General features: G+C 53.4%; 1 protein-coding gene across 5 annotated transcripts in view; it reads right to left on the reverse strand.

The window, feature by feature from the left end:
- The window catches only part of ARHGEF10 (Rho guanine nucleotide exchange factor 10), a 101,374-nt gene that overhangs the window by 41,852 nt on the left and 37,761 nt on the right, over positions 1-21,761 (reverse strand). For 4 of the 5 annotated variants that reach the window (XM_049631823.1, XM_049631826.1, XM_049631827.1 and 1 more), the window contains exons 8-14: positions 16,099-16,262; positions 13,870-13,986; positions 11,255-11,369; positions 7,928-8,034; positions 3,764-3,841; positions 3,358-3,537; positions 1,573-1,689 (exon numbers count right to left, since the gene is read on the reverse strand). In XM_049631823.1, coding sequence (XP_049487780.1) covers positions 1,573-1,689; positions 3,358-3,537; positions 3,764-3,841; positions 7,928-8,034; positions 11,255-11,369; positions 13,870-13,986; positions 16,099-16,262 — 878 coding nt within the window. The remainder of the gene's footprint in view (positions 1-1,572; positions 1,690-3,357; positions 3,538-3,763; positions 3,842-7,927; positions 8,035-11,254; positions 11,370-13,869; positions 13,987-16,098; positions 16,263-21,761) is intronic. The other variant, XM_049631825.1, reaches the window with a different exon arrangement.

A 21,761-nucleotide genomic window follows, 5' to 3' on the forward strand; every position in this document is an offset into this window, starting at 1 on the left:
CTGCTTGGGATCCTCTCTCTCTCTTCCTGCCCCTCCCCCTCCAAAATAAATAAACTTTAAAAGAAAAAAAAAAAAAAAAAAAAAAAAGAGCCACCTCTGATGCCAGGCAGCGTTTATCGTTTACCGATTCATTTAATCCTCTAAGCGCTGAGTTAGTTTCTGGGACCCTACAATCACCGGAAAAGTGCACTTACAAAAAAAGAAGAAAAGAAAACCACAGAATCCCAAACGGGAGTCGTGAGGACCCTTAACGGTAGCCCGCCACGGGCGCTGGAGCGAGATCTCCATGGTGGCCACGGACCCTCCTGCATTCGGGCCCAACCTCCAAACTCCCTACTTCAGGCTCCAGGTGTGAGGGTCTCAGGGGTGGGGGTGTCCCTGGGTCTGTCCTGTCTGAGCTGCCCCAGCTGAGTGAGGGCCGCCTGGTCCCTCGACCCGCCTCTCAGCCTGGGACGGACACCCCACCGGGCTGGACCGTTGGCAAACCGGGGTGGGGTCTCCAGCTCTCTCCAGCTGAGGGAGTTGTGCGGTCTGATGGCAGAGGGAGGGCTCAGCCCCCTCTCCCAACACCGGTTCCCGGGCTTGACCAGGAGGTCACGGGACAGTGGGGGCTGTGACCAGCTCCCCTGCTGACATCTCAGATACGGTCCCCAAGACAGTTTGGCCTCCTGCAAGGAAGGAACTGTCTGAATGGCCTCTATTTTCTTCCCCAGAAGAAGAAACGCCGTGGTATAGAAAGACCACCGGGCACCGAGGCCACCAAGACTGGGGGCTGATTTAATCCCTCGGCAAGCCTTAACTGGAGGAGGAGGGGAATAACGCAGCCTTGATCACGCTGTGGTCAGCGAAAATAGTTTCGTGTTCGCTCACTGCCGGACAGCCTGAGCTTCGAGAATACGGTTCAAGTAACAGGACCAAACTCTGGCTGGCTCCAGTGTTACAACGGGAACTGGAGCCTCATGCAACTGAGGTCTGGGCTCGGTGGCTGGCCGCCGTGAGCGTCTGCAGGGATCCCGTCGGTTCTATGCGCGGCAGCCCCCGTGGCCGTGACCTAAATATCCCGGGTCAACGTCCCCCAGCAGGAACCCCACGACGTCCAAGTCAGACAAGCCTGGGGAGGGTAGCCCTCTCCACCTGACATCAGAGCCCCACTGGGGGCCACATCCTCGAAGGGGGCCAGAGAGCTCCACCCAGATCCCGAATGTTCGGTCTGCTGCTCCCGATACTATGCTCAAGGACAGGAAGCCAATGGCAGATCCTTGGGGGCCCGACCCTCACATTCTGTCCATCCACGTCCACGCACGTCCGAGGACCCGACCCTCGCTTTCTGTCTATTCACATCCACACAAGTCCGAGGATGTGCAAATCAAGGTTGTTTTCAAAGAGCCAAGCCACTGCTGAAAATTCATCTTTATTTCCAGCGCTGACCCCACACCTTGGTGCCAAAATCTTTGCACAGGACGTTACACGTTTAGAGGCAGGGTTTGGTGAAATCTCATTGTGAAGTGTTTTCGCATGGAACCTGTTATCAAAAGGTGTTACAACCTAAACGAAAAAGCAGCAAGTTCTTACCTTTAGAAATTCAAGGAAAGCAGGTTTCGTGGCACACGTTTTCTTGAGGATTGCCACGGCCGTGCTGAAATTATTCACATACTCGCTGTAGGCATCCAGCACCATGGATTTGGAAAACTGAAAGACCAGAGAACATTGGGAAGCGTCAATGATGCACAGAGCCCAGACCCTCCCCCTTCCAGGACGGGATAAAAGGTTTGAAACCTGCCCTAAAAGCCACCTCTCGGGCACCACGATGTCTGCGAAGGACGCACTTCATTATGCCTGGGTGTGATTCCTTTTCCGTCTTTAAACAAACTCGTCAGGAACTGTTTGGACAGCTGATCTTACTCTGCTCCCCCTGGTGCCCGTGCAGGCAACCCGGTTCACATCCCCGGTGGGCTGGCTCTCAGGGAATAAGAGTTCCTGACTACAGACATGTGGACATGATCATTTCCGACCCCCTTCTGTAAGCTGTGGCCGATCCTCACTGCGGATTTCCCCTGTGGGAAAGACTGGCACACAGGCCCCAATGTCCCAACGAGCTGGCACTGACTGTCCCCTGGAAATGCTCCGGGGCAAGAAGAAAATCAATCCCCTCCAGCCCTTGTGGCTGAGGTCAGTGTCCTATCCGTCCGTCTGTCCGCCTACTGTCCTGTTTTCCTAGAAACACCAGGAGGCACAACCACCACCCGCTGGTATTCTTCTAAGATCCGGCAAGTTCTCGGGATAAACAGGAATATCCATAGCGGGTATCTGGTGTGACCATCACTTACGGCAAAATGCTTTCACCTAAATTTTATACATATGTATTTATTTTTTTAAAGTTTCTTTCCTTTAAAAAAAAAGTTCCCAAGGTAAATAAATATTTTAAGAAGAGAAATAGAGTAAACGTTTATGCTAAACCCAGAAAATAGCCAGAAAATGCAAGAACAAAGTAAATATCCACGGTTGCTTTGTTTTGTTTTTCGTAAAGGTCCCCGAAAGGGATCCTACAAGTATCTCAGGAAGAGCTCTTGTTTCTGTGTTCAAGGCATCCTGTAATTTATATACACCATTAAGGACACACAGTCGTACAGAAAAAAGGAAAAGGTTTCTTTATTGTTACTACAGCGTTCACAGAGCGTTCGAGCACTTGAACCTCCAGCTTTGATGGCATTCTTGTCTTCACGCAGCTAGGGAACCCGTTCTCCTGAGCTACAACCTCCCGCATCCAGAGAGACCGCTCCCTCACGCACGACACACGGTCACAAACGACCGAAGATAAAACCGCTGAGTGAGACCGGAGGCTGGGCTTCCCGGGCAGCGCACGGCTCCCCCTGCCAGGAAAGGCTCATCCTGTGTCAGCGGCCACCCGGCCACCGCATCCGCACCCCACACCCCGGTCACAGAGGACAAGCTTCAGGGAAACGGGTCGGTATTTCCCCACAGGGCGTTTTCCGCCGCCCCCTGACAGGGACAGGGCTCAGGGCGAGACCCACCTGATGAGGGCGTGAACGGGATGAGGCAACAACCCTGTCAACAGAGCCGTGGCGTTGGCCACAGGCCAAAGAAAGCACGCTCAAATCGCCTGCTGGTGCACAGTCCGCCCAGACCTCCCCCCGTCCGCCCTTGGCCTTCGTGACCCTTCCCCCTCCTGTGCGCTGGGTAGAGCGCCCTGTCCTCACGGTGGCCTCGAGGGGCCCTGCAGGGCACCAGGGCTCCCCGCCGACACCGACACCCCGTGTGACGCAGCCGCGTTCACTGGGACGGGACGCGGCTCCGGAGCCCAGGACAGCGTGGGGTGGCTGGGCCGCCGAGAATTACCGAAGCCACAAAGACGTCCCCGATGGTCTCCACGGAGTCCCACTCGGCCACGCGGCTGGCCAGCGCGATCTGGAACATGCCGTGGCACTGCAGCAGCTCTTTGACCCGGTAGAACACCGTCTTCAGCTTCCTCTCACTCAGGATCTTCGGTTCCATCTCCGACAGTGGCTTCTCGTAGCGCTAAGAAACACGGGGAGGCGGCGTGCGCCACACACGGGGGGAAAGCCACTCACGACAGCGTTCGCCACAAATCGCCGGACTTCACGTCAACACGCAGACACGGCACTTAGGGTCTTCTGAGGGTTCGGCAAGTTTGATTATGTCATGGCTCATACACACGCACACACACACGTGCAAGAAAGGTGAGTAAAACCTGCGTGTACTGTGTGACACGGTGTTTCGGTACCTCCAGAATCCTCTTGAGAGCGTCCACGTAGTTCTTCTCACTGTCCACAACTGAACCCAGGATGTATCTTCTTACCACCTGTTGGCAATTTGAAAATACGATGGTAACAGAGAAACATACTTGCTCTGTGGCTATGATTTTGAAATGTTTTATTTTTTTAATTAAAAAAAATGTTTTTAGGGGCGCCTGGGTGGCGCAGTCGGTTAAGCGTCCGACTTCAGCCAGGTCACGATCTCGCGGTCCGTGAGTTCGAGCCCCGCGTCGGGCTCTGGGCTGATGGCTCGGAGCCTGGAGCCTGTTTCCGATTCTGTGTCTCCCTCTCTCTCTGCCCCTCCCCCGTTCATGCTCTGTCTCTCTCTGTCCCAAAAATAAATAAAAAAAAAACGTTGAAAAAAAAAAAATGTTTTTAACCTTTATTCATTTTAGAGAGAGACACACACATAGCGTCTCTCTCTAAAGCGGGGGAGGGGCAGAGAGAGAGGGAGACACAGAATCTGAAACAGGCTCCAGGCTCCGAGCTGTCAGCACAGAGCCCGACGTGGGGCTTGAACTCACGGACCTGGAGATTATGACCTGAGCCGAAGTTGGACGCTTAACCAACTGAGCCCCCCCAGGTGCCCCCAATTATGAAATATTTTAAACCGCAAATTATAAACCGTAAGTTACAGCAAGACAAGTGAAATTAGAGCGGTAACAACAAATGCATTCACTTATGCAACAATTATAAGCTAAATTAATTGTACTTGACGTGTCCTACGCTGACTTATGTGACACTTCACGTATAAATTGAGTATAAGAAAGCAGTTCTAGTCTTGACTCAAAGAATGCTATTAGCAACATTCATCTCATAAAATTATTATTCTGAAGTCGGAAAAGAAGAAGCTTTTGAAAGATAGAAGAATAGATTTTTCTTTTTGGCCAAGAGCTTCTGACCAAAGACGCACCCACGAGGCGGAGTGCACAGTGGGTGAAGTAACCCTCCACAGTCTGGGACGAGCCACTTCAGACAAGGACGTCACTGTTGTCACTACACAGGTACATACACGGACAAACGTCTGGCCGCACGATTCCTGGTAATGGCCAACGTTGATGCCTGGCCCTTGCATCAAGCCTACACATATTCTGGCAAGTTATTTTCTCCAATAAACGGAAAAGAGAGCACCAAATTTCAGGAAGGCTGCCTCTCGACCACACACACACGCAACAGCGGGGGGAACCACCAGCAGGGAGTCAACACTTACCGCAGGAACCACACCGCCACCCAGTGGGTGGACACGGCACCTGCCACAGGAGAAAGCCCTCAGTCCAGAACATTCCAGGGCCACCAAGTCTTCCAAAACATGACTGACGCGGGAACAATTCTCTGCTCCACAAGAAGGACCGTTCAATTCACAAAATTAAGATGCAGATCAGTGCTTCCAGAACACATAGAGAACAGAGTGATGTACTTCAAGAGCCCAGATGTGTCTGGGATTAAAGCCAGCTCCCACGAGGGCGCCCACCCGCCCAGCCTGGTTGCCCAAACTTCAGATTCCCACACACTTCAAGTCTCCCGAGGCAGAATATTCAGGGTCAAACCCAGGAATTACAGACATTTTTAAAAGTCCTGAGAGGATCCTAATGTGTCAGGTCAAAGAATTGGGAGTCGGGCATAAACTTGGAAATACAAAAATAGAATAAAAAATTCCAGCAGGTTTTGTGGCTCCTACAGGTTGGGATGGCCCTTCTAGGAAGTTAAATCTAACGAAGTGAACAGTGTGCCCCACGTGGACACGGGTGGTGAGGCTCCAGGGTCGTCGGGCTCGTCCTGAGGGCCCAGCACCGTGGCTGCGGACGGGGGAGATCCAGGCCCAAGTGGGCGTCTTCACCACGGCCAGGTGGACAGATCAGGAGAAGCACTGGCCAGGAGGGCGGACAGCATGAGGGCCCAGCTGCTGGGCCCAGGAGACACTCAGTCGGGGGGGGGGGGGGGGGCAGAGCCCCGTCCCCAGGCAGGGCCCCCAGCCCGCGGCATCGATGGCACTTTTCGGGAAACAGCAAGCAACCCATTAGAAATAAGAGAATTTCTTGTGTTTTTCTTCCCAAACAGGGCGTGAAGAGAATGCTGGATACGTAACATTTTAGTTACGTTACCTCATTTCGATTTGGGGAGAAAATGATGTGATAAAGAACACGAGCACCCCGGTCTGACGTCTCTCGGGACAAGTCCCACGGAGAGCATGCCCGGTCGCCAGAGGGGAAGGGGAGGGGTCCCCGTGAACCACGACCACAGGGAAAGCTGGGGGGACAGAGAGATCCTGAAGACGAACCCTTCCGTAGCCCCCGTCCCGGTGGCCTGTCCCCTGGTGCTGACCTCACCATGTCCACGTGCACCGTGCCCACGTCTGCGTCACTGTCCCAGGAAGAAACGCGCACAGACACGGCATCCCTGTCTCAGAGAACGGGCCCGGGTGGTGAGGGGCGAACCTCACAGGACTGCCCAGCGAATCCCAGCGCAGGGGCTGGGGCCAGGCCCACGGGACACCGTCCTGGAGGCTCTTCCTCAGCACAGACCCCCCGTGGCCAGCACGCTCGTGGCCAGCACACAGCCTCTACGAGCGCCCGAAACAGACTGGCGGGAGCGTGCATCTAAGACCCTCCTGGCTCAAAACACCTTTCCACTCCTGTCTCCTGACAGACGCTCACAACACCCAGCCTCCACCGCCGAGTCCCGGCCTGGACAGTGACGCCCTGCGGCCACCTCCCCCCACCCCCCCCGGCCCCGCCCGTCCTCTGTCCTCTGGGCAGCCGTCCCCCTGTTCCATCACAATGTCCCACCCGTGACTGCCACCTTGCCTGGGAGTGCTCTGAGTCACACGTCCCCGACACCACAGCCTCGGACAGGAGGGTCCAAGGCCCAGTCACCCCACGGCCCCCCAGGACTAGAGAACACAGGAGCGGGGCAGGAAGGACCCAGGCACAGAAACCCCAGAGGAGCGTCAAGGCTGTTTTCCAACCATCAAGCCCCTTTCTCATACTTCTCTCAGTCTCGTGAGGCTGGAGAACGGGGGACACGGGCACACGGGGCTACGGCAGAAAGGGCCCAGCCGCACCCCACGGGGTCACGGCCACATCCCCCCGGGAGCACCACACAGCAGAGGATTTACGGCTAATCTAACTGACTTAGATTGGAGGAGTTTAGGTTTGGGGATCAGAGATGTGGCTGGAACATCGGGCCCTGCCCGCCCATGGCAGGTGCCGCCCCGGCCTCCTCGGAGCCATGGTATCCTCCCACAGGACGCGTGTGCTCACGGAGGGATGTGCAAGGCTTTCCTGATGTCCAGAGCGCTCGTGGGGGTGCCGCGGGGAGCAGACGCAGTGATGGCTACAGGGCATCTGTCACCTGGTCAAACGCTCTTTCGCTCCCGACATGCTCACAAGTCAACCCCTCGCCCCCGACACGTTTCCTCATCACCGCAGCCCCCGCTGCTTGGCTCCCCCTTCACCTCGAAGCTCGAAGCTTCCCAGTCTGGCCCGACGATGATGAACAGCCCCGGGCCTCCCCCCAGCTCGGCTCCCATTCCCCAGACTCTAACCTTACCACCCGCACCGGCCACGCAGTCCCCTCCGTCCTGGCCTCCTCTCTGCCCCCCGTACGTGTCCACCTGCCCGCGCCCACAACGTGAGTCACACTGCGCACACACGCAGCGACCCCCCCAAGAGCCCCAAGAGTCCTGAGGCTCGTTTCCTTTCACCCAAAGATAACCGAGAGGACATCACCAAATTTCTCTTCCCTCTGCTGCCTACTTCCAGACATCGAGAAACTGCTTTATGCGCGATAGTAACGGTATCAGTTGTTGGAAATCCGTGTTTTCATCTCTGTCAGAGGCACAGTTGACACAAACGCACACGGTGTCTCTGTCAGGAAGAACGGGTGTAGACGGCGCCCGCACAGAGGGCAGCTCCACACCCTTCTCACGCTTACTCTGGGGTGGGGACTCGAAGTGCTCGAGGACCACAGAGCCCGTGTCCAGGCCACAGCCGCCGACCGGGGCCGCTGAGACCCACTGCTGTGCCCGAGGACACGGAGGGGCCGGGAGCGCGCAGGGGGCAGTCACCGGCCGCGCACGCGTTCGGGCACGTCTCCAGCCAGCGCGGCCGTGCCGGCCAACGGCCCCGGCCTACCTGCTGCTGAGACAGACCCTCAGGCATCGGCGTCAGGATGGCCTCCGGGTGCCTGCAGTCCACGTCGATAAATAGATTCTGCTCCTCTTCGAGACAAGATCTGTGATCTGAAAAAATAATGCACTCGTTTGACACCGAGACGGCACGCCCGTAACACTGCAGCGCGGTGAAATATGCCGTCGAACCGATGCGTCGGGCAGACACCTCCGTTTCCTGTGTTCTCTTCCCGCCTGGCAATGACTAGGTCAAAATTTTAACAAACCCAAGACGATATCCTCTCCACCAGAGGAACACCGTGTCCGTCAAAGTTTGAAAATTCCAATACCTTGGAAGTTTCATTTCAAAAGGCAGAGGGGTGTCATTTGAGTACCCAGTCGGTGAAGCCGAAATAAATACCTCAATTTCCTCGCCTATAAAATACGACACCCAGAGTCAGAGAAGGGCAGGTGAAAACAGCTAAGAACCCACAGTCAGTAATCGACGAAAGCTAAGTGGAGACTCCGTGTATTTCTTGACCTTCTGTGTGTCTTTCTCACTGGAAAACCACAGCTTCCGCCAGATCAAAACATTTAGACCGAATCTAAATTTATTTTTAAAAACGCAGCCGTAGCTAAATAAATGAAAGAATCTGGGGCGCCTGGATGGTTCAGTCTGTCGGGCCTCTGACTTCAGCTCAGGTCATGATCTCACAGCTTGGGAGTTTGAGCCCCGAGTCGGGCCTGCTTCGGATTTTGTGTTTCCCTCTCTTCTGCCCCTTCCCGCCCCCCCCCCCCCACAATCTGTCTCTCTCAAAAATAAATAAGCATTTAAAAAATTAAAAAAAATACATTAAGAAAAAAAGAAAAAAGAATCCACAAAACGGCTGGAAAACAGAAAAGCAAAGGAATTCTTAGGTAATAGGACCCCAGAGATTATCGAATTTAAATATCCCAAACGCTGGCTGCATAGAAAAATTCCTGAGGAGCTTTTAAAACCCCCCAGGGTCCGCACACCTATGAGGATGGCCAAAATCCAGAGCAGCGACCATGCCACGCGCACCAAGTGCTAGAGAAAACGTGGAGCAGGCAGGACTCATGGCTGGTGGTCGTGCACACCGTGCAGCTAGCGTGGTGCTGTCTCACAAAACGAAACCTGCTCTTTCCCCACAATCCAGCGACGACACGCCTCCACATTTACAAGGAGTGGAGAGCCCGCGTCCACGGATAAGCTGTGACGGACGTTTACGGCACTCTGTTCCCACCTGCCCAACCTCGGAGGCGACCACAGCGCCCCCCAGTAGTGACGGATAACTAAACCGGTGCGTCCAGACAGCGCAAGATCATTCGGCGCTAAGAAGAAACGAGCCCTCAAGCCACGAACAGACACGGAGGTCTGTTCTTAACCACGTTACTAAGTGAAAGAACCCAGTCTGAAGAGTCTACACCACGGATGATTCCAACTCTGACCTTCTGGGGAAGGCAAAACCGTGGACACAGCAAGGCGAGAGGCCGCCGGGGCTGGGAGGGACGAACGGTGGGGCCCAGGGGGGTTGACGGCAGTGAAGCTCCTCTGTGTGACGATGGATCCCCGTGGTTGTACTTTTGTCCCAACCCACGGAATGGGCCACATCAAGACGTGCAGTGCGGGCCCTGGGTGGTGACAACGTGCCCGGGCGGGTGCGTCAGCTGTCTGTGTGACAACGTGACAACGGGGGCAGGGGCGGATCTCCTGCTCAGTTTTGTTGTGAATCTAAAATCGATCTTAAATAATAAAGTCTCACGAAGAAGTAGAAACAGAACCTTCCGGTGTCCAGACCCCTCCCCTCGAGTGTCGCTGACTGGTCCCGGGGTGCTGGGCCCGGGCAAATGCGTGCACATCCAGGCTGAAGAACTGCGAATTCAGCGTTATCTTCCCATGTCACAGCTTAGGACACGAAGGTCGTTGGGCTCAAGGACGTGCCTGACGACCTGCTGTGCCCCCGGGGGACCCCCGTGGGCCTCCTCCCTGCCTAGCTTGGGGCTTCAGGCCCGCCCTGCGTGCTGGGTCACCGGCCTGCAGATCCTAGTTCAAGGCCTGGGGTGGGCCAGAGTCGGCGTTTCTGCCCAGCGTCTGGCATCCAGGACCCCAAATCCCAGGCTCAGCCCCTCTCAGACCCTGCCTCTGCTCTCCAGGGGCAGGTGCACGCCCCCCACCCCCCCAACGTGAAGGTGTTCCTCCTCGGGGTGCCCAGCATACTGCCAGCACCTCATCAGGGCCGTCCCCTTCCCAAGTAACCCAGTGGGGCTCCGGACAACCTTTCCTCTGTCTTGTTTCAAGGTGAAGATGTTGTTAGCACTAAAATGTATTAAAAAATCTAGTTTTGACTCCAATGACTTCCCCTTACAGAAGCATGGCCTCACCGTCCTTTCCAGGCACCGGGATCAGCAAATGCTACACTCACACCGGCACTGGGTTTGCCTCTTAGAACGTCTGTGCAAACAACAAAGTCCCGTTTTTACAAGAACAGGTCAGACGCCCCCTGGGAGCGTGTGCTCTCGTCCACACTGCACGTACTAGCCAGGCTGTAAGGACATGCCAGTGCGTAGACATTTTCTCCGAAGTCCGAGAATCCTTGGCCCACAGCCGGGCGTCAGCAGGAATGCAGCAGACACAGCCCATCTTCCTGACAGACGGATGGACAGCACAGGCTACACCCCACCTTGGTGAGAGTCTCAGAAAACCTGAAATTTCTGGAATCATCTCAGAGCTTCCCACACCAGCAAGAGCGTTCCTAACATCTCTGCTTAGAACAAGACCTTCTTATAGCTTCGTCCCGGTGGGAAGCACACGTCTGTATGAGGATACACCGCACGCGAGATCACCCGTTACCACGCCTTACTGAGAACAGACTTGCTGAGAATCATGCCTGACTGAGGTCCCAGGGTACCCGAGGGGGTTTCAGGAGACACAGCAGAGAGTGAAGCCCCCCGGGGCAGTCGGGGGGGAGGGGGTTTCACTAAGGGCCCACGACGTGCTGGGAGGAAACAACAGACAGAGAACTGGTGTCTACTACCTACGCGAATTCTCTTAACTTTCCGCTGCTTGTCGTGTCTGTGTGTGTGTGTGTGTGTGTGTGTGTGTCCCCGAGCTACTGCACAAGTCCGTGCAGGCCCTCAGCGGAGAGTGTGCACCCTCGCCCCCATTTGGGAGCTGACACCTAGGCGGCCCGCTGAGTCAAACACCAGCTGAGTCAAACACCACTGTGCTGAGGTTGCGTGTGACGTGCCCGTGGCCGCGCTCCCCACCCCAAAGTGCTGTGTCGGGGGGACAACAGGCTTGGAGCACCTGTCTGCAGGCCGGGCCACTGACCTGGAGCCATGAAGGACTTGGTCCTAATGAGAGAGCGGCCTCTCTTCACGGCAGCCTTGGTCTTCTCAAGCCCGTCTTTAGTGCCCTCCTTCGCAGCCTTCATGAGTTTCTGCATCTGTAAAAAAAAAAAAAAAAAGGGAGAACCGTGAGAAGCGGACCGTCGGTAAAAATCCACTAGCTGCTTTTACTTTATTTTAAAAGAATACTGTCAAGTAGCTTGGTCTTAAAACATCACCTGAAACTGGCTTTTTGATGTGGGAGCACTTACTTGCTTGGTGTGTGTGTGTGTGTATGTAACTTGGGCCACATTTTGTTTGTTTAAAAGAAAAAAACGAGGACGAAAAGCAAACTTGAAAAGCGAGCCCTTCTTTGACCTGGTTTCCTGCTGTGTGTAAATGGCAGCCTCCACTTTTCTTACGATCACTTACAAACACAGAGCCTGGCGGACATCAGAGGGAGCAAGTAAAACACACACACACACACACACACACACACACACACACACACTCAGGCAGCCGGCCCCAGATCACAAGGCAAACGCAGGAAACCAGGAAACACAGAGCCCCGGCTGCCTTCCTGAGCTCCCCGGGGGGCCAGGCCAGAGGCTCACGGGGGCCCCACCGCAGGTTAACAGACGAGGAGGCAGACGGGCGGGAGTCAGGAACACCACTCCGCACCGTCACGCCGTGTAGGGAACCTGGCTCACCCACCCCGGAGTCCTGTGGGCACTCCCGTGGGCCATCAGTGCCCAGAGCAGCACGGACCTGCTCTGGCACACCCCTTACGCTGGAAAATTCTGAGGTCTGAGGTGTGGGCTATGGGGCTCCAAGCGATTAGAGAAAACCCAAATGGCCTCCTACAGACAAAGCAGGATCCCGCCGAGGGGACGTCCACGCTGCCTGCTGCCCTGCTCCTCCTGCAGACTCCCTCCGGCACGCTCATCTGTCTCTACCTCCCTCCTCAGCCCGCCTTCCCTGCCAGCGTGCCTCAGGATCGGACCATCAGCGCTACCGCCGGCACCGTGCTGCCCGGTTACAGCCGGGGACGCGGCTGTCCACGCTGCACTGTGTCCCCGCGGAACACACTGGTGTCAGACACGCACCGCGGCCCAGCTGTTTCTGTATGTCCTCTGTCTCCTGCCACCCAGCGGGTGACCCCGAACCACGTCCACGCTGCCTAGCCGGGGCCCCGCCCCAGCCCCCACAGGACACGGCCACTGCAGTCTCCTGGGAGACACAGCCACTCCGGGATTCTCTTGCGTCCCTTCCTCCCCATCCTGGGGACGTGCCCTCCACCACACTCGCCACCTCCCTGGCCACTCCTGTGGCCTCCGCCCTGCTCCACACGCCCAGTGCTTGTCTGCCTGCAAGGCCTCTCGGCTTTGTCTCCTGACCCACACGGCCCTTTCAGACCCCTCCCTTTCTTACCCCACGCCAGACCCCTAAGCCTCGGTGTCAGCCTGACCCCAGTCAGGGCCCCTGTCCTCGAGCTGCGATAAAGACCCAGGTTCCGGGGAGCTGAGACGCCCGTCCAGGTCACACGGCAGCCAGGGAACAGCCGGGGCTCCTGACCCTCCCTAACGTCTGCTTCTCGCTGGGTGAAGTGTGTCTGCCTGGCCCGGCCCTCACCCACTCACCCCATCTTACTGCTCGCTGCCCCCCAACGCACACTGTTCGCCCTGCCACGCCCTGCTATCTGCACTTGATTCCAGACTCCTCCATGGAGCTGGCCTCCTTCACGCTTCCCCCACGGCCAATGACTGAGCTCGGGGCTCCCCAGAAGACCCCATCAGGCCCCAGACGCTCCCACGTGGGAACCAGCCAGAGGCTCCATGGAAAGAAGTGACTGCCAGCATTTTGCTCCCACTTTGGGGAGCCCGGGGCTCAAGAACACTCTGGAATTGAGCAGGCGACCATAACGGGAGACACTTACTTCTAAGCGAATGTCTGCTTGCAGGTAGATGCTGTTCAACACACACGAACAAACAACAGAACATCAGATGGACAGGTGTAACGGGAGTGACAATTACTCGACAGTGTCCTTGTAAAACACATCTCCGAGAACTGACTGGCACCACATTCAAACCTCGCGGTTCTCCGACCTCTGGGCTCCGGAGCCCTTTGTACCCGGAAAGATGCCAAGGGCCCCAACGAGGTCCGTTGATCTGGCTTTCACTCATCTACCCTTACTGGATTAAGAATGGAGACTGACAAAAAATATCGAACTTTTACGAATATTCATTTAAAAATACTAATAAGCCCATTCCGTGTTGTCTAAGTGACGCATTCGTGAAAAGTTACCGTGTTTTCCCAAACCACAAAACAGGCAGTGCTGTTCTGCATGGCTGGCCATCTCTTGCGGCCGGGGCAGCACACACACAGCGGAGCCTCGGGGAAACTCCCGTCCGTGCGTACGAGGACGAGAGAGAGGAACGCAAACGGTGTCTCGCGATTAATCTGACCTCGGTGACATCTGGAAGCCCAGGACCACACGCTGAGAACCAGTGTTCGCACAGAAAGGGCCAAACTTAGTTTCCTTGCCGCTTCTGTTTAAAGTACGGTCTGTTTCTGAACAAGCATTTTCCACGCGGCTGGTCGAGAAGCGAGCCACACTACCTTCAGTTCATGTTTCTGCTTTAGTTGCTGAATCTCTGTGGCTGCCACCGTGCTTGCCATCAAAGCTCTCATCGTTCTCTCATAGTGCTCCTTGAGACGGGTTAGGTCATGGGAAAGCTACAGCATAAAGAGACACAATCTTCTCACAAAAACGCTCCCTCTGGTACTCTGAGACGATCGTACATTGCGAGGCCCGGGGGGCGGCGTCTGGGGAAGCCCACGCACCACGGGGAGCCCCCAGCTCTGGCCCACCGACTCCTGAGAGGGAAAAATGGGGCGGCTTCTCAGGAGCCAGACCGGAGACTTTTCTGTGCCAGCCCAGGACAAGAAAGTGAACGAAGGGCTGAGGGTTGTCATTCACGTCCACGTGGATGACGTCACAATGATCAGACGTGTAAATACAATACGTATAAAACTATTCCTTATGTCAGCACCAAGGCACAGGACACCGGGGTTCACGACTGCACTACAGGGCGTCAGAATTTGGAAGTGGGCGGCACCGATTTTTAAGTCTCCAAACTGACGTGCCTCGGCTGACGGGGAAGGGGCGAAATCTCGTAAGACGCCGTCCCCCGTGATCACGCACGCCTCAGACGTGGAAACCCAGCCCTCAAGGCTTCTCGAGACAGCGTCTCCCATGTCAACACAGGCAAAGACACTGTGCGCTGTGAGCAAATTCTGACTAGAGAATGGACCCTTCTTGAGTTGACCTCAACCACTTAGGGTGCTCAGTGGACCGTTCTAACACAAGACTTCAAGGAGACCGCTAGGTCCTTCCCCCCTCCCCCCGACCTCCCTCACGCCGGCAGTGCTCCCAGCGCCCCCAGGGTGCGGCCAAGCTGGGGCCAGGGCGGTGGGAAGACCCCGCCTGATTATCCCACACCTTGAGCCACGGTGTGGCACTTCACCTGCTGCAGAGCGGCCTCTCGTGTGGCACTTCAAGGGCCTGCCTGGTAACCCGGGTCCATTCGGAGGGCGAGGAAAGCACGGTTCGTTCAGTGAGTGTGCGAGCAGCTGGTCAGCGGGCCCCTGACACCCTACCCGCCCACAGAAGGACACCCTACCCGCCCACGGAAGGACACCGGCGTGGCCTCACCACTCTTCCCGGCACCTGTGCTCGACTCTCCAATCTCAAGCCCAGAGTGTCGGGTGCATAGAGTCAAGCATGACCAAAGGATTTAATGTCCGCTGTGCCAATGCCACTGGCAAAGGGGGTCTAAGGGACGGCTGTAGGACGGGAGGTGCTCGGCCACCTTCCCAAAGCGGAAGGCTCGTCCTGAGTGTCACAAAGCAAGCTCACGGAGTGCGGGAACTAGGCCCCTGTAACCACCCGCCAGCCGGAGGTCTGTGGGGGCTTCAGCCAAGAACCCGCGCGTCCACGTACTAGGGGCCCACGGCATCTACCCACGCTGTCATGGTGGCGAGGCAGCAACTACGGCCCAGCCTGCACCAACACAGAGTCACATGGGCCAGGCTCCGTGCGCCTGTGGCCTGATGCTCGGCCTCACACAGAAAGCACGTGACATCTGCAGACACGCGTGGGGATGTCGGTGCACAACAGCCCTTTCACTAGCAGCCAGAGCCCACGACCAACAGCACGGGCACAGCCGCTCAACACTGAAAACCAGAATCTCATTAAGATCATGTGCCTCAACAAAAGCGCTTGTAGGTCCCACGTCTGACAACCACCCAATTCTAGAATTCACACTCGCGACCTGTGAAGTTCCTCCTCCGACCTTCACTTCCGGAGACCCCTCCCCGCCACACACACACCTTCCACTCAGGACAGAGAACGTGGGGCAGCTTAGGAACTCTGGCCTTCAACATCATTTTGTAACATATTCTATCCTTAGACCTTCCTTTTTGTGTAGAAAACGCGGAAGTTCAAAACGCCCCTTAAAGGGAAGCAGGCTTGTGCCGCGTCTCAGAGAGACCCGATCTGGTCCAGTGAGCACAGAAAGTATGCTGTCTACACAACACAAAGAACGAGGGGACAGTCACATAGGACCCCCTGAGTGATTTCATTTATAAGAAGGTAACTTCCCATCCTGCTACGATTACACTTACAACGTGAAATAAAGGAGCCTCCCCTGCGGCCAGCGTCTCACACCCTCCCCACACCCGGTACCAACGTCTTTAAGGGCACTTCAGTATTACGGAATGAAAATTCTGCAGTCCGTGCCTGTGCTAACACGAGACGTGTGTCTCTCACGCAGGCTGAACACATACTTGCTTCCTGTGGTTGCTGCGCAGGAAGGACCTGGGGACCCCATTCTTGCACTCGGAGTCACTCTGCTCCTCATAACTCTCAAATTCACTGGAGCTCCATCCGTATTCCAAAGAGCTGTTTCCACCTTCGTCTCCATTCTCGACGTCGTCATAAATCATTTCATCTGAAGGCCAAAAGGCCAAAAGGAAATAAAAAGAACACAGAATTCTCTAGTTATGTTTTACCGATCACCGAGAGCTGGGGTCTGGAAGCGTGTCAGAAACCCGCGGGGGCAGCGTGGAGCCTCGGGGTCGGCTCCCTATACAGGTGGTGGGGAGCCCCTCCAGGGTGCGGGCAGAGACGCGCGGGGCCGACAGCGCTCCGGTGAACCCCCAGCCCCAGGTGTATCCTGAGGGCTGCTGGTCTAGAAGAATCCACCATGACAATACAAAACAAGTTGCCGGCCATACAAAGATAAACCCACGGAATATGAACGAGTTATGCAAGTGGGTGATAGAGATGCTCAAATACGAACACACGTGAGGCTCACGGGAAACAGTTCTAAGTTTTGCCTTTGTGCGAAAAACCGTCTCATAAATCTCATCTATTACTGTTTTTAAAATATTTTCATCACATGAGTCATGCAGAATTAGTGAAAAACACGTTTATGCCACCAAATACGATGACGGGGGCTCTTTACTTTAAAAATTCTGCAGGCTTTAATTCCCGTCTTTTGTCTCACCATCTCTTCTGCAAAAGTGAATTCCCGGAGCAAAGCAGCCTTGTGGGCGCCCTCAGGGCAAGGCACACATCTTACCAACTAGCCCGCTTCCTTTCTGACACACACAAAGGCCTCAGGTCCCAAGAAAGTAGTTCTGTGAGACTCCCTGACAACTACAGAATACTCAGTGGAAGTAGAAAACACACATGGAGTTTTGTGCGCTGGGACTTTCCGAGAACAAAAACATCGTTCTACAAACTTCTGGAACATCAGTGTCTCTCTAAGTTCTCCTGCTTATTAAACACATGAGCATGAAGGGTTATTTCAGCTGGAGTTTCTCAGGTATAAATGATGTGCTAAGAGTGATTTCTGCTTAAACTATCACTGAAGGAGAGTACCATGTGAGATAAAGACATTTCCACACCTGGGAATACATTTTTGTTTCTCAATTAAATTTATTCTCTGGGCACCTGGGTGGTCTAGTCAGCTAAGTGTCTTACTTTTATTTGGCTCAGGTCATGATCTCATGGTTCGTGAGTTCAAACCCCATGCCAGGCTCTGTGCTGACAGCGTGGAGGCTGCTTGGGATTCTTTCTCTCTCTCTCTCTCTCTCTCTCTCTCTCTCTCTGCCCTTACCCTACTCATGCGTGCACACACGTGCACATTCTTTCTCTTTCGAAATGAACACTTAAAGGATTTATTCCATATGCATCTTCAGTCATCCTCTGTAATAAAACTTGCCCTTAAAAATTTTTCAGTAATTAAACCTCGATTAATAGATTCTCTAGGGCCAAGAGCAAGCTTTGTAGGTATAATGACATTTAGAGGCAAATATTTGCTTTCACTGGAAATGAAAAGTAGATACAAGGTTGTCACTGAGGATCTCAGATTACTTGGCCTCACGTTCTCTCTCCACCGAATTCAGATTAATTTTGAATATAAAACAGAAATCCAAACTTCTGGTTAAAGGCTCTGAGAGTAAATGTCATCTGGGTAAGAACATGCAACATTTGAAAACGAGCTCATTTTCCAGAAGCCACAGGAGCGTGGGTCAGCCGCAGGTCAGCGTATCTGCCCTAGATGACCACCAACTGGGCAACTGGGTCAACAGGGCAGGTGGATTCCAGGGATGTGGCCAGACCCTGACTCAGCTGCCACGCAGGTCGGGGCGGAGAGCCATCCTGATAAAGGCAGGTTGCCATGGGAAGGACCTTGTGACCTCCATGGCCTGGTCGGCAGGAGGCATGCAAATGCAGAAATGTGCCTATGCACTGTCCCCTGATGCAGCTCATGAATCCTGAAGCTGCCCGACTAGCACTCCCTCCTCGCTCCATGAACCCCTGTGGACATCGGGCTACTCTTTGTGCGGGAAACAAGTCCGGACGAATAGCCGGGCGGGTGTTGCTCACACCTGCAGAGGGACGTCCAGCCTGTGGGGGCGGAGGCAAGCTGCAGGTACACCCAGGTCAACTGGGCGGCTGGTCCTGGCTCTGGGGAAGACGGCCGAGGGTCCTGCTCTACTGTGAGCCCTGCTCTCAGGAGGGCTGGATGGCTTGTCCATCTTGGGGAGGCAGGAGCTACCGACGCCAGGCACCATGGACCACCTCTAACTCAGGTACATCTCCACTCAGCAGTCAGAATGTGGGAAAATAATGCTTCTCCGTGTTCTGGAAAAGGCAGTACTATCTGGGCCTCACCCGCACACTGAAACTTTCAAGGACTCTGAAGAGCCTTGTTAAGGACAGATGACTGATGCTTTGTGAATTACAATGCCCTCCTGAGCTCCCAGATGCGCAGACTGGTGCTTTCTGAGAGCAGACCAAAGAGCAAGCACAGCCCCAGGGCCTGTGTTTCTCCCACAAGGCCAGCGAAGGGAGAACTGGTCTACGTGGCTGGATTTTACTTGGCAGCAACCTTGCTACCTGCCCTGGGCCAGGACGGACCTAAGAAGTGCCACTGCAGTGGCAGTGGCCACACAGTCCTGTGAGTGTGCTTAATGCCACTGAACTGTGCACTCTAAACTGGTTAAAATGCTCAATTTTATGCAGTGGGCACTTTACCACAATAAAAAAAAAAACAAAAAACAAAAAACAAAAAAGGAACCCTGGATGGTCATCATCATATCTCATAAGAAATTCTTCAGTATCCTGCCAGTATTGTGACAGAACTTAACCCAAAATGACCATATTTTGCACAAAGCACACAGGCCTCCACTCTCCCTCAGACACCTCTGTCTCCCCAAGTTCACCAGCTGGACAGCTGAAGTCCTGAAGAGCTGGAGGAACCTCAAAGATCTAGTGCCACCTACTTCACTAAAGAATATAGTTACTTATCAAATATCGAAATGCACCAAAAAGCATACAATAGCAGGCCTGTCTGTAGACCCCGCCCAAACCCTGCTTCAGTGCCCACTCCTGTAAAGGCAGCAGCACAAGGCAACATGCATACAGCCAGAGCTCTGGCCCCTCCGCCAGGCCAGCAAGAACCGTTCTTGGCTTGTGGCTGTCCACTTACCTCTGAGATGTGGGTTTACCCGAAGGCCACATGCAGCCTACCTCTGTGTGTCTTGCTTTTTGCTCAACATTGCCTTTGGCTGTATACACACACACAAACACACCATTTACTCATTTTTAACTGCATTATAATGGTCTGTTGTATAAATTCATTGCCATATGCTAATCCCTTCCCCGAGTGTGGGGCCACTATGTTCCCCTTCATCTTTGGCTCTTTACAAACGGTGCTGCAGAGAAGCATCCCTGCACATGTCTCCCGGATAGCGGGCATGAATTTCTCCAGGAAACACACCTGCAAGGGAACCACTGGTTTGTATCACCATTTACAAGTTAGCTAACTCTTACTAAAGTGTTTCTCAAAACAACTGCAGCACCAAGATGCTTAATGAGACAAAGAGCAAAGGGCCACAGAGGGAGCCAGAACCCTTTGTGATCCTAACCAGGGAGGGTCCTGGCTGACGTGGGACTGAAAGCAACTGTGGACGCCCATCAGGGTCAATATACCAAGGGAACTGCGTAAAAGAAACACATTAAGACATCTTTTATGGCCACAAAATTTTGAAAGTATTTGTGGGAACCTTGAGCAGACTCTTATGTATTTAACAAATAAAGAGAGTACGAGGGAGGTATTCTTTCAGCTGACAGTTCAGTGACTCTTGGCTGAGTCCACACACATCAGGGCCCTGCCGCACGCTGTCCTTACAGGGACGTGGCTGGCTCTATGCAGAACAGCTGTCACCTTTAGTAGGTAAACTACTGGCAGACCTTTTGCCAGTGTTTTGGATTTAGAGGGGCCAGATCAACGTTCTGTGTTGGCAAAGGCCTACCTGGTAGCATAAATTACCTAAAAATAAAAATTTCAAGCTTGTTTTTACAGAAACCAGTCTTTAAGCCCCACTTTATTTGCAGCATGTATTTAAATAACTACCTAGGAGCACATTTATTGATAAGAAATTCCAGTTCTGTTTATAAAGGGACCCAAATGTCAAGTGTTTGTCTCCCTCAACGTAGGAATCTCAAGGGCAGGGGTGACTCTGTTAGCTGAAACTAAACCGGTGCTCGGTAGGTAACAGCGTCCAAAAGCATTTTGGAATGAATAAACTACCATGTGCTTTTAACTCTTCATCAGTTAGTACGCTGGATGTGGATTATAAGAATGTGTCCTTTTTAGGTCGAAAATGTTTCCTTCTATCATGAGTTTTTAACATTGAATGGCCACTGAATCTTGTCAAGTGCACTTTACGGAAATACTAAGATGAGCCTATGGTTTATGTCCAGAAGTCCGTTCCTGTGGAAAAGGCGGTAAAGGAACCTGCTCATGTTGAAGGGTCTGTCACCCCCTGAGACCAATCTGAAGGGTTCAGGTCGGCTTTTGTTGATTTGTTGGGATATTGCCAGATTTGATTTCTTTACATTTTCATCAGGATGCTCAGCGTCACCCCTTCAAGCGAAGGGGGCTCTACGTTTACACCAACACCCTAAGATGGGTTCCCTGCTCCTGGGTAGCTGGGGTCCGCTGGGACTACACGCAGAGCCAAGGAACTCTGTTCCCTGACGGTTTAGCAATTCTCAGACGAGGACACTGGTCCTAGTGGGCTGCCGGGCAGATTAAACAGTTCATTCTAGATTGTGAATCGTTAGACATTAGCGTGTTCTACTTCAGGTGCAGTCCACGTTTCAACTAGTTGACATCAAGGTGTTTCTAGAATCCCTTCCTGGCGTTTGTCTCTACCACACTTTCTTGTTCCTGATCCATCCTTCGCTTCCCTCTCCTCCCGACAATATCCTTCCTTCCTAACACTACCAGGGGCTTGTCTGTTTTTATATTATTTTTGGAGAACTGCTCTTGGGTTCTGTTGATATTTTCTGTTGTTTCTTTGTTTTCTAACACTTTGGCTGTTATCATTTTTTGTCCTCCTACTTTCGCTGAGTTTGCTCCGCTCTTCTCTTACATCACGGAGCAGAGGCTCGGATCACTACTCCCCGTCTTTTCTTAACAGGCGCCATCGTGACTGCAACTCTTCATTATTTTAAATCTTCCCCATAATATTTTATGCCATATTTTCATTATTATTCAAGTCATAATATTTCTACTTTCCATTCTGTTTTCACCATTGTCTGTGAGCTAAGTACTAGTATTATTTTTAACTTTCAAGTGTTTCTTCCTATTGATTTTTTCTACTTAGGGAATGAGGCCTAAATGCCAATTGTTAGGCATTTCTTAATATTTGCTTTGGGGAATGCTATATGGTTTTTATAAATATTCCATGTGTTTGAAAAGAAATTTCAATCTTTAGGTTAATCATATACTATATTCTTCCACAGTTTACTAATTTTGTATCCAGTATCCAAGACAGTGGAGGGAATGGTCTTAAAATCTCCCACTCTAATTATGTACTTAACTATTGCTGATTATTTCTCAGTCATATTTTGCTTTCTGTATTTAGAG

This window comes from Panthera uncia, chromosome B1, assembly GCF_023721935.1.
Source record: "Panthera uncia isolate 11264 chromosome B1, Puncia_PCG_1.0, whole genome shotgun sequence".
Lineage (NCBI taxonomy): Eukaryota > Metazoa > Chordata > Mammalia > Carnivora > Felidae > Panthera > Panthera uncia.